The sequence below is a fragment of the Pediculus humanus genome, genomic scaffold (genome assembly GCF_000006295.1).
Source record: "Pediculus humanus corporis 1103172107540 genomic scaffold, whole genome shotgun sequence".
In the NCBI taxonomy this organism is placed as follows: domain Eukaryota; kingdom Metazoa; phylum Arthropoda; class Insecta; order Psocodea; family Pediculidae; genus Pediculus; species Pediculus humanus.
In genome coordinates this window covers 319,618-332,696 of record NW_002987155.1, presented here as the reverse complement: position 1 = coordinate 332,696, position 13,079 = coordinate 319,618, and the positions used below count along the sequence as shown (strand labels likewise).

Here is a 13,079-nt window from a genome sequence, read left to right as displayed (position 1 = left end):
TTTTATTTTAGTCAATCAAGTTTTTTTTTTTTTTTTTGTGTGTTTCGACCTCGCGCATTCGAAGGTTGACCGGTTGTTGGTTGGTTGTTGGTTGTTTGGTTTTTTTTCCTCTCTTTACGTTTTTTATTTAAAAAAAAAAAAAAAAGTTAATAATCGTGACGTAATCGTTTGTCATTTTTTCCTCTACCGTAAATAATAATCTTTTGCCTTTTTTTTGTTTCGTCGTGGTAATAGAAAATTTTAAACTTGAAAAAAAAAGTATATATTTAAGGAACCAGTCGTATTATCATCATCATCATCATCATCATCATCATTATCATCATCATCATCATTATCATCATCATTATCATCACCGTAATGATAATCAATTTCACAAAAACAAACGTTTCTTTTTTTTTTTTTTTTTAGAAAGTCGCCATTTTTTATTTTCATAATTTTTTGTAATCGCAAAGTGTTTTTTGTTGTCGTCTTTCTGGGTATCGTGGCATTAGACGGGGAAGACACAAGGGGAGATGAGGTGAGGAGTTTAATAATAAGGAGCGGTGTTATCAATTTAAACATGAGAAAAAAATCGTTTTCTAAATAATAAAATCATCTTGTTGTTGTTGTCGATCTTGTCTCGTCTTCTGCTTTTTTTATCTTTATTAATATTAATTGATCATCTTCTTCTTCTTTAGAAAGTCGGATCCCCTTTCCCCCCATCCCTTCGTAATTTTTTTTTTTTGTTTTCTCGTGCGATTTTCACTTTTTTTTTTTTTTTTTTTTAAATAAAAGCGTGCGAGGAGAGGAAACGTTAAAAGATTTCAATCAACAATAACTGGAGAATTTTGGAGATGATTTTGATTATTTTTAATAATGATGATGATGATGATGATGATGATGATGATGATGATGATGATGATGATGATAATGACGGTTTATTCGTAACCCTGACCTTTTGCCCCGTATAAAAAAAATTTCCATCATTTTTTTGTATCAGTTCAAACAATGGCTGGGGAAATTTATGTTTACCGCCGACGGAAATACGGTTCAATGATGAATTAACAGTACCGTAGGAAATATTACACCGCCATATTTTACCGCCATATTTAACCGCCGATTATTAAACAATTGTTTAAGAGACGTTTAAAAAAAAATTTAAACTGGAACGAATTTTTTTTTTTTAATTAAAAAAAAAATTTTTCCAGTCGTTTTATTTTTTCTGTTTCTGTTACACACACACACACACACACATCCTGGTTTAGATCAAATTGGAAAAAAAAGTGGAATTAGAGAACAAATCAGGGTCACTTTAAAAAAAAATTTTTTTTTTTTAATGCAAAAGTAAAAAATTTCTGTCGGCGGTAAAATAATAAAATTTTTGAATTTTATTTTGGCGCGAAAAAACTTTCAAATTTTTCTTTAAACGTTTTATCTTCCCCTCCGTCTCGTAATAAATCTTGTGACACGACGTTTTAATAAATAAAATTTTTTTTTCTTAAACTCGAGGGCTTAAAAAAAAAAAAACATTTGAAAAGGTCACGGAAAGCTTTATTCTCTCTCTCTCTCTCTCTCTCTCTCTCTCTCTCTCTCTCTCATTTTATCAACCTTGAATTATTTTACTTTGAATGAATTAATAACGTGAATAATATTTTAAATAGTTATTATCATTATTATTATTCTAGATTAGTCATTGTTTGTAACCTCACGGGAGGGACGGGGGGGGGGGGGAAAGGAGGAATTTTATTCGATATTTAAAAATTTTCCTCTTTTTTTTTCCATTTTAATTAACGAGTTTTCTCGACATATTAAATATTCATTCGTTTTTTACCTTTGCGAAAAAAGTTAACGTGGCAATAGAAAAAAAAATTATAATGATTAAGTTTAAATGTGTTGAAATCATCTATATAAAATTTTCTCCAAAATAAAAAAAAAAAACTGATAAAAAAATCTTTTTTTTTTTTGCGTGGGTTATTAATATTCCATTAAGGAAAAGAATTATTATTATTATTATTATCAATATGGTTGTCGTTGTTGTTGTTGTTGTTGTTGTTATCACGTAGATTTGAAATTGTGAAAGTTGTTAATGAGCAGATTGTAAGGATAAAACACCGGAAAAAATTGATTGCAATTAATTAAAGAGTATTCAAGATGACGCCATCGCCACCACCACCACCATCCCCATCGCCACTACGACCACCACCACCATCACCATCCCCGCTTCCGTCTGTTATTAGTCACACATCGATCGGATGTTGGGAAAAAATCAATCAATCAATCGATCGATTGATTTGAATCGATGATGATTTATCTGTTTATTTGCGGCTGTAAAAAAATTGATTAAGTCATTATTATTATTATTATTATTATTATTATCATTTTCAATTGAAAATTTTTTTCTCCAGAACGTTGATTAATTTTGAATTTTTTTTTTTTTTTTTGGAAAAATATTACGAAAATCGTGGGAGGAGTGAAAAACATTTTTATAAGAAAAAAAAAAAAAAAACTTGCTCAATCCGAAATTATTGCTCATATTTATAAAAATTATTTTATTTATTTAGTCATTTTTTATCTCTCTCACTCACTCTCTCACTCACTCCTAATATAATCTAACATTCTTGACCTTTAACCCGTGAGTGTGTGCGCGTGCGAATAAAGAGTGGAGGCGATTTTTATTCTAAGTCCACTTCGTTTGCCATTTGCCGCATTTCGATTCTAAGCCGACCCGAAATTTTTACTCGACGTTTTTTAAACTTTGTCTATTTCCACTTTCGTGCGTGTACAAAGAAATTAATTAAAAAAAGAAAGGGAAGGGGAGGGAAGTGGGGGGATGGTAGAAAATTGACGCTAATAAAATGACATGCACGCAATTAAGTGTCATTAGTAGAAACTCACACTCATCACTCATACGAAAATAATTTTTTCGATTGTCCTCGTCTAGAATGAATGAAATTTATTATTATTATTACTATTATTATTATTATTATTATTATTATTATTATTATTATTATTATTATTATTATTATTATTAATTTAATTATGAACGAAATTGAAAACTTTCGAGAGAGAAAAAGAGTTTTGAGGGGGGGGGGCCACGAACTTTTTCGAAAAAAAATCGTTTAACCCCGCGAACGCGTCGAAATTTTTGTTTCCCTCTCACCCCCACTACCCCCTATCCCCCATCACCCTCCCCACCCGTAATTTTCGTAGTTAATTGAGAGAGAGGGAAACGTGTAATTAGAATACTTATTATTTATTTCCAAGGTGAAATTTCGAATTATTTTTATATAGTAACTTTTTTTTTTTTTTTTAACGGTCGACGCGAAAAATTAATTTAAATTCACGTCATTTATTCCCATTCTAATTTTATTGATAAAATAATAATAATAATAATAATAATAATAATGATAATGATAATAATTTTCAAGGTAGATTATACAGGTATATTGTAATTATAACGAATCGAACGTGCGTTTTAACGTTTTTTTTTTTAAATAAATAAAAAAATAAGAAAAACCGTTGAGCGTAAAGCGTTTGAGCGACGCCATTTTGATTTTTAAAAATAAATGACGAATGACGTCATCATAATCAAAATCACGAACGGAAAAGGAGTTTAATCATCTCTATGACTTTTATCTGTTTTTTTTTTTTTTTTCGAATTCTCATTTGTCGTAAACGTTTTTCCGCGAAGGCGGTGAATCAATTTCATTACGACGGATCGAAAATAAAATAAAAAAATTTTTTTATTAAATCCAAAATGGCCGCCGGAAATTTTTAATTACTTTTGTGATTTGATTTGGTTTTTTTTTTTTTTTTTGTTTGGTCGTATCCGATAAAAACCTGATTTTTTTAATTTTTTTAATTTTTAGTTTAAGAGGTTAAAAAACGGTCGGATTTTTTTTTTTTTTTCATTTTGGATCGTTCTAGTTTTTGTCTTTTTTTGTCAGATGATAATAATAATAATAAAAAGAAAAAGGTGGTGGAATTGTACCTGATGCGAAAACCTTGAAAACTCGTTATTATTGTCAATTTATTTTGCGTGCGTGTGCGTTACTTACTCTGACAAAAAAAGAAACAAAAAAAAAAAAAAAAACGTTTAAACCGCCGCCTCGATAAAATTGTATTATTATTATTATCGCCCCCCTCCCCCCCGCCATGTTTTTTTTTCTCAATGACAATGAAATATATATAAAAATATTATCCGTTCGAAAAAGGCGAGCCATTTTGAATAGAAAAAAATTTTTTTTTTTTTTTTTCGGGGGGATTAATAATTTTTTTAAACGGGAGTTTTTACTATAAATCATCATCATCATTATCATCATCATTATTATTATTATTATTATTATTTATAAATCGTCGAAGTGAAAGCAGACGAAAAAATAAAATAAAAAGTCCGCGTGTTCCTTTTTTTCCTTTCTTTCTTTCTACGAAAAAAATAAAATATAATAATAATAATAATAATAATAATAATAATGATAATAATAATAATAATGATAATGATAATAATCGTTTGCTATTGTTTAAACACTCTATGAGAACAATTTAAATTTTTTCTTTCTTTTTTTTCTTATCGTTTTAAAATAATAATAATAATAATAATAACAGAGTTTACAATAATGATGTTAATTTCTCGTTTTGCGGTCGTGAAATTTTTTTCTTTTTTTTCTTTTTCAGGCTTAGATTAACCTTCGAACTTTTATTATTATTATTATTATTATTATTATTATTATTATTATTATTATTATTATTATTATTATTATTATTATTATATCATTATCATTAACCGTTTTCATTGTTATTATTATTATTATTATTATTATTACTTAAGGACCTTTTTTTTGGCCGTTATTCAAAATGAAAAAAACTAATTAAAAAGTATACAAAAAAAAAATTGTTATTTATAATTATTGATTTTGTTTTTTACGGGTTTGTTCGTTTGTTTGTTTGTTTCTTTGTTTGTTTCCATTGTACGACAAACGACGTCGTATTTTTGCGTAAAGGGTGAGTGATATATTCGAATTTTATCGACGGGGAGACTACGTTTGTAACTTGAAAAAAAATTTTTTTTTCCTCTTCCCTCATCAAATTCAATCGAATTTCGTGAGTTTTTTGTACCGCCATGATAATAATAATAATGATGATGATGATGATGATTACGTGAGCGTAAATTAAAGAAAAGAAAAGTGGAACGGAGAGTCGAACAACAACAACAAACAACAAAAAATTAAATTAGTACGAGAGTATAATAAAACGATTTCGTTCGTAAGTGAAAGTATTGACCGTCGTGACATCTTCTCCGGAATCACGCTCTCCTGGAATTGTTCTCCAGTCTTTTTTCTTTTTTTTTTTGTATTGTTTGTTTGTTGTTTGTTTGTTCGTTCGTTCGTTCGTTAAAAAAAAAAAAAAAGGTGAAAGGATTTTTTTTGTTTTTATATTTTTTTTTTACGAAAAACAAAAGAAATTTTTTCTTCTACTTCTTCGCGTTATCAACTTTTTTTTAAATTTCCCGGGGTTTTTTTTTTAAACTTTAATACCACGTTAATATTAATGACCCGTTCCCCGGGAGCGAAGAGAGGAAGGGGAGAAGAAGAAGGAGGGGAATTAATAATAAATAATTCACGGGACACGATTACGAAAAAAAAAAAAATTGTCTTCGTTATTTTTTATTTTTTTTAACGACGACTAGAATTTGTGTCGATTGATCGATTGATCGATGGATCGATCGATCCATCGATCGATCGATTGACTAACGACACAAATACGTACAAACACAAAAAATTTTATTTTGTAATAATAATAAACGCAACCGTTGTTTGTACACAACCGATAATGACGAAACAATTTATTTATTTATTTAAAAAAAAAAAAAAATTTATTCTCGTAATACGACCCGTCAGCCTTTTAAATTATTTTTAAACTTATACAAAATGGCGGATCTTTACCTAGGGCGTACCTGTACCTATTCTCGATGAGTAGTAGTAGAAAAGGAGAAAAAGTAATTTAATTGAAGAAATATTTTATTAGGAAACGAAAAGAGAAAGAAAGAAAGACCTTCCATATTAATTTCGACATACGTTTTTTGTTACGATTTTAATTTAACCGTTTTTTTAATGGTGGTGACGGTGACGGTGGGGGTGACGGCGTCATGGGTAATTCACAAACGGGAAAAACCTTCGTGACGTCATTTAAAAATATTATTTTATAGCCATCCGTGAAAATTCGTTTAAGTTTATAACGTTCGAAATAAATGAAAAGGTTAAAAGTTATCGTTTTGTTGCTGACCCGACGATTTTGTTTATCGACACTTTCGTTAAAACTCATCCGAAATATTTTTTAAAAAATCGATGGAAACCGTAAAACTTTCACTTTCCTTATATTTCATAACAATCATCGAATTTTGACTTTGTTTGTTTTGTTTGTTGTTGTTGTTGTTTGAATCATGCTGCCAACACGTAAAATAATTTAAATGATTTTTTTGTTACAGAGGGACGCGTGGAAGTATCGCGAGAAAACAAATACCTGAGCACATTAGCACCGGGAAAAGTTTTCGGAGAATTAGCCATATTATACAATTGCAAAAGAACAGCCACGACGAAAGCAGCAACCGATTGCAAGCTATGGGCAATAGAACGACAATGTTTTCAAACGATCATGATGAGAACGGGTCTCATCCGTCAAGCAGAATACACGAATTTCTTAAAAAGCGTACCAATATTCAAAAACTTGCCAGAAGACACTCTTATAAAAATATCAGACGTTTTGGAAGAAGCTTATTACAACCAGGGTGACTACATAATACGTCAGGGTGCGAGGGGTGACACGTTTTTCATTATAAGCAAAGGTGAAGTTAAAGTCACGATAAAACAACCCAACACGTCCGAAGAAAAATACATAAGAACTTTGGGAAAAGGAGATTTCTTCGGTGAAAAAGCTTTGCAAGGGTAAATAACCAACCGTCACCATCACCATCACGATGATCACAACAACCAACAAACAATAATAATAATAATAATATAATTTATTTCAGTGACGATTTGAGAACTGCCAACATAATAGCAAACGATCCCGAAGGTGTCACTTGTTTGGTAATCGATAGAGAATCCTTCAATCAGTTAATATCCGGTTTAGATGAAATAAGAACGAAATATGCCGACGAAGGAATAGAAAGACGAAAGTAAGTATCGAACAAAAAAAAAAAAATAACCGGAAGTGTCGTCACAAAATCCAATAATAATAATAATAATAACGATTTTTTCTTTTTTACCGTTTCACGCTTAACAATTTATAGATGTTTTTTTGGAGAATGAAACGAGGTGGGTGAGGTTAATTAATGTGTATGGAAAAACGCGTGAGAAAATGAATTTTCTTCAAAAGAATAATAATAATAATGATGAAGGCGATGATGATGATGATGACGATGATGATGAAACGAGATTAAGTTTAATAATAATTTTTTTTTTTTTTTTTTTTTTTTAGGGTCAACGAAGAATTCCGCGATCTTAAACTATCCGATTTGAGAATTTTGGCAACACTGGGAGTCGGTGGTTTTGGAAGAGTAGAATTAGTACAAATAGCTGGAGATTGTACGAGATCGTTTGCATTGAAACAAATGAAAAAGAGTCAGGTATGATGATGGTGCCAATGACGGTGACGGTTATGTGATTTTTTTGTATCATGCGACGATCACTAACGGTTATCTATCTCTCTCTCTCTCTCTTTATCTTTTCCAGATCGTTGAAACGAGACAACAGCAACACATAATGTCGGAAAAGGATATAATGAGCGAAGCAAATTGCGATTTTATTGTTAAATTATATAAAACATTCAAAGATAGAAAATATTTATACATGCTCATGGAATCGTGTCTCGGCGGTGAATTGTGGACCATACTCAGGTAATCAATAATATAAGTAAAAACTTTCCCTCCTTTTTCTCCAGCGAAAATGCTGGAAAATCCTACGGTGATTTATTTATTTGTTTTTTTTTTTTTATCGTGTCAACAGAGATAAAGGACATTTTGACGATTCCACAACGAGATTTTACACGGCATGCGTCGTTTCCGCATTCGATTACCTTCACAGCAGAAACATCATTTATAGAGATTTGAAACCGGAAAATCTTTTGCTAGACGTACAGGGATATGTTAAATTGGTTGATTTTGGTTTTGCTAAAAAACTCCAGGTTTGTTGCAACTCTTTCCAGATTTTTTTTATTTTTTTCCAATAATAATATTGTCGAGTCTGGAATTGAATGATTTAATTTTGTTTTTTTTTCTCTTTCTCTCTCTCTCTCTCTCTCTCTCTCTCTCTCTCTCGCAATGCAGCACGGTAGAAAGACTTGGACATTCTGCGGTACACCAGAATATGTTGCTCCAGAAGTCATATTGAACAGGGGCCACGATATAAGCGCCGATTATTGGTCGTTGGGAGTTTTAATGTTTGAATTATTAACGGGTAACGAATTATTAAAACGATGAGGGGACGACGACATCGGGTCGTCTCTATTTAATACATTTATTTACACGTTTTTTTGTTTTTAATATCAGGTACTCCACCATTCACCGGATCCGATCCAATGAAAACTTACAACATTATATTAAAGGGAATAGATGCAATTGAATTTCCGAGGAACATAACGAGAAACGCGACGGTTCTTATAAAAAAATTATGCCGGGATAATCCAGTTGAAAGACTCGGGTATCAAAAAGGTGGAATAAGCGAAATACAAAAACACAAGTAAGAAAAAAATCAATTAACATCATCATCATCATCATCATCATTATTATTATTATTGTTTTTTTTTTATTTTGATAGGTGGTTCGACGGTTTCAATTGGGAAGGTTTAACGACGAGAACGTTAACTCCTCCGATTTTGCCCAAAGTTCAAGATGCTCTCGATCATTCTAATTTTGACGAATATCCTCCGGATGCGGATGGACCACCGCCGGATGACATCACGGGATGGGATCAAAATTTTTAAAAAAAGTAATAATAATTTTTTTCCCCCTATCTATCTCTCTCTCTCTATCTCTCTTTCTCTCTATCTATCTTTCTTTATCTTTTTTCCCCGCGAATTATATTAATATTTTTTCGCTTTGTTTTTTGTGTAAGCAAACGTATCAAAGCCCCTTACGTATATTACGATTACAATTAAATAACCGAACGACGGGGGGACGTGGGGAGGGGTCAATTGGTTGCGGGGGACATTAACAAAACAAAAAAAAATTTTTTTAATATTCTCTTTCTTGCTTTCTTTCTTTTTTTTCTTTTTGCTCTTGTTGGGAAAACGGCATATACATTTTATTATTATTATTATTATTATTATTACTATTCAGAGTGTCGCTAGTCATGATTTTATTAAAAAAAAAAAATAATAATAATAGTAATAATAATAATAGTGATATTTTTTTATTTAAAAAAAAAAAGAAAAAGAAAAGAATGATTATTAAATATGTTAAACATAGAGAAAACTCATCAATTTGTGTCTATATATATATATATATATATATATATATATATATATTATGATAAATAAAATCAAATATGGCGCTCTGATTGGAAATAATTAAATAATTTTTTTTTTTTTTTTTATTGTGAAATTGTTTGTTTTTTTTTTTTATTTAAATTGATTTTTTTTATTATTGTTATTATTATTATTATTATTTTATTATTATTTTTATTATTTTTATTATTATTATTGAATGATGTATTTAATTAAAGAAAAAAAAATAAACGAATAAAAAAAAATCAAATTTTGTATGTTTTTTTATTTATTAACCTCCATTTTTTTATGTTTGCCTGATACGAATTAACTTAAAATACGAATAAAAGTGTAAAAAATATTCGTAAATAAAATTTCCGCGCCGGATTTCAAGTGGGAATCCAACGTTTACGATTTATTCAAAAGTAGGTCGACCTTGAATCCAAGGCCATTGGTTTTACATTTCAATTTTGTGAAAATTTTCATGGTCGCGTTTTTGCATTCAAGGTCGACCTTGAAATCAAGGCCACCAGTTTTAAATTTTAATTTTGTAAAAATTTTCATGGCCACGTTTTTGCAACCAAGGTCGACCTTGAATACAAGGTCGACCTAGTATTCATTTTATTTTACCTGACACACATTTTATTTTAAGCGGGAATTTTTTTGAATTATTTTACTTTTTACCTCCTTGGATATTATATCCTTAAATTAAATGGAAATGGGGGGGGAAAAAAAACGGGAGACGAGACGAGAGGATTTTTTTTTTCTAATTAAATAAATAAAATAATTTAAAAAATAATAATAATTATTATATATATATTTTTTTTTACCGTGCAAACTGGAGAAAAATATTAATAATAATAATTATTACAACATTTTTTTTCATAAGTCATGTATACCCTTTGGCATACATGAAAACAACCACAAAACAACCGCAACAGCACCAAAACTTATAATTTTTTTCTTTTTCTTTTTTTTTTTTGATTAAAATTAATTATAAATAATTTTCATTAATTTCCGTTTCCCCTTAAAAAAAAACAAAAAAAACTTTCTCAAGCTCCCAAACAAACGTTTGAATTATTATTATTATTATCATCTTGCGACCAAAATTTTTTAACATTTCCATGAAAATGTGATGTAACAACGGGATTTTTCAATGATTCGTGAGACGGTTGTTGGGTCGACAAAGAACAATCCTGGAAAATTCAAACGAAAATATAATAATAATAATAATAATCTTATAAAACACTACAAAACATTATTAATAATAATAATACTTTTGGCCTTTTCCTAGTCGTGTCAACGCAATCGACGTTCAATTTAATGAGTTCCATTTTATAATCGTACCCGTGGCTCGTTAATTTAATTATCGTGTGCAATGGGATTTCCAGGTACGGAAGTTGTTCTTTCGTTTTGTACAAAAAATAACCGATTATGCACCTGAGTACGGCTTGATGACTCAATACCAAAACGTTATCTTCGGATTCCAATTGCATCAATATAGGTTCCGTTCTCGTCATTATATCGACGTAAGATTCTCCCCAGGGATAACGATACCTTAATTTATCCTCATCTCTCCATGCGAATTCTTTCGGATAATGTTCTTTCATTTCATCGTATGTTAAACCTTCGCAAATCCCCTAAAAACCAAAAACCAACGTAAGTAATAATAATGATAACTATTTACAAAAAACCGGGATTTACACGTACGGCATCGAGTTCGTTTAACGATTCCAGGGATTCAACGGGTGCTAAAATCCCACCCGCCGTTTGATTCGTTCTCCTTTTTTCACTCGTCCATATTTTCAATCCTTTTATACATCTCTGATTGAAATATCTTGCTAAATTTTGTGCGTATTGTAATCCTCTCGGTGATAAATTTGCATCTCCTCCAATACGTCCGAGTAAATTAAATTCGCTTTCGCCGTGCTTGAAAAAAAAAACATTCGGGAATAGTCAGTGAATGTTATATCATTTAACGAGATTTGAGAGAGAGAGAGAGAAAGAGATAGAGAGGGGGGGAAAAATATATAAATAAACACACACTCTTGAAAAATACAAAGTCCTCGGTTGTGCGCGAAAATTAGATATGTAATAAAGGATTTTACATTGCAATTGACCTGATATTTTATTTATCGAAATATTTTCGCCGCCATTGAAAACTTTAATAAAACTTAAATTGGATTCGTTTCTCGTTGTTAAACATTCGTATTGTTCTTTAAAATGTTCTATTTTACACCTCAAATCCTTCATTGCCATTTCTTTTTTCATTTTCTTATAATCTATGTTGAATTGCAAGATTTCCTATAAATACAAAACCAAAAAATTATTCGTCGTAATCGATAAATCGATAAATCGATTAATCGATTAATCGAAGTTACCCTGATGTTTTTTTCCAAGATACCATCGTCGTCGCAAATACATTCGACAAATAATAATTTATAACCGAGTTGTTTGACAAAATATTCGTGTAAAACTTTCCTGTAGTTTCTATTCGGATTCGTACCGTCTAATATCTGTAAAACAAACAAACGAAATGTTTTGAATATTTGGTGGCGACGACAGCGGCGACAACCACACCAACAACAACAAACGGAGGATGACGTACCGCGACTTTTCCATCACCTTTTAACCAACGAGTTGCATCTTCCATGGCTTCGAAAGTGCTTTTTTCTCTTAATTTCATCGCTTCCCTATTATCGACTCTGAACACGTTGTGATCGTATAATTCCACGTGTTTTCGACAATAATCGCAAACGCTGAACACTGTAAAATAATAATAATAATAATAATAAATATTAGTAGAACTTTACGTTTGTTATGGACAATCATCACATTTTGTGTAACAAACCCTCCGTCGATATCCCAATCCATTGTAAATATCTTGTTAGTTTATGAGCCAAAACTGTTTTACCACGTGCCGGAAGTCCGACGAAAGCAACAACCAAAGATCTAAAATCATTAAACCTGTTTTCTGAAAAAAAAAAAAATGGCGGATTTATTAAAAAAAAAATTTTTTTTTATTTATTAACGAACGAACGAGTAAAAATAAATTTTTTTTTTTTTAAATATTTTTTGGCCGTACAAACAACAAACGAGAGAGAATTGGGGTCAATTTTTTTCGTTTCGTTTTGTTTTGGCACAAATTTTACGTCTTTTTTTGTGCGAATATTTTAAAACGTCATCACGACAAAATTTTCTTTTTTTTTTTTTTTTTTTTTTTACTTCATCTATTCGTTAAAATTATCAAATCGAAAAAAATTTTATGTAAACAACAACAACAACAACAACCACAACAATGTCAACAAACGAGTTTTTTTTTTTTTTTTATTGTTTTTATTTATTATTAAATGGAACGAACTTAAGCAACACCACGCGTGTCCTATATATTTATGTGTATTTAACGAAAGAAATTCTATTAAATAATAATGATAATAATAATGATAATAATGATAATAATAATAATAATAATAATGATAATGATTGTTTAAAGATTACGTAATATTTTGTTTTGGATTTTTGTTTTTTGCGTGTAAATTTTTTTAAGATAGATAGACAACTTGAGAGAGAGAGAGAGAGAGAGAGTGCGTGTGTGTTTGTGCGTGAGTGCGTGTCAGATT

At 30.1% G+C, this 13,079-nt stretch overlaps 2 protein-coding genes across 2 annotated transcripts; one reads left to right on the top strand and one right to left on the bottom strand.

The window, feature by feature from the left end:
• Positions 1-6,418: 6,418 nt before the first annotated feature.
• Phum_PHUM189890 (cAMP-dependent protein kinase catalytic subunit, putative) lies at positions 6,419-8,958 on the top strand (the record flags this gene model as incomplete). Its single annotated transcript, XM_002425236.1, has 11 exons — positions 6,419-6,431; positions 6,464-6,920; positions 7,007-7,153; positions 7,190-7,193; positions 7,282-7,313; positions 7,456-7,603; positions 7,710-7,873; positions 7,983-8,160; positions 8,303-8,432; positions 8,525-8,714; positions 8,793-8,958. 11 exons carry the CDS (start codon positions 6,419-6,421, stop codon positions 8,956-8,958), a joined length of 1,629 nt encoding a protein of 542 aa, XP_002425281.1.
• A 1,553-nt stretch (positions 8,959-10,511) lies between these two features.
• On the bottom strand, positions 10,512-12,689 carry Phum_PHUM189880 (6-phosphofructo-2-kinase/fructose-2,6-bisphosphatase, putative; the record flags this gene model as incomplete). The annotated part of the gene is made up of 8 exons (XM_002425235.1): positions 10,512-10,655; positions 10,737-11,099; positions 11,170-11,388; positions 11,506-11,763; positions 11,841-11,975; positions 12,068-12,225; positions 12,311-12,426; positions 12,685-12,689. The coding sequence occupies 8 exons, from the start codon at positions 12,687-12,689 to the stop codon at positions 10,512-10,514; spliced, it is 1,398 nt and encodes a 465-aa protein (XP_002425280.1).
• Between the last annotated feature and the right edge of the window lie 390 nt (positions 12,690-13,079).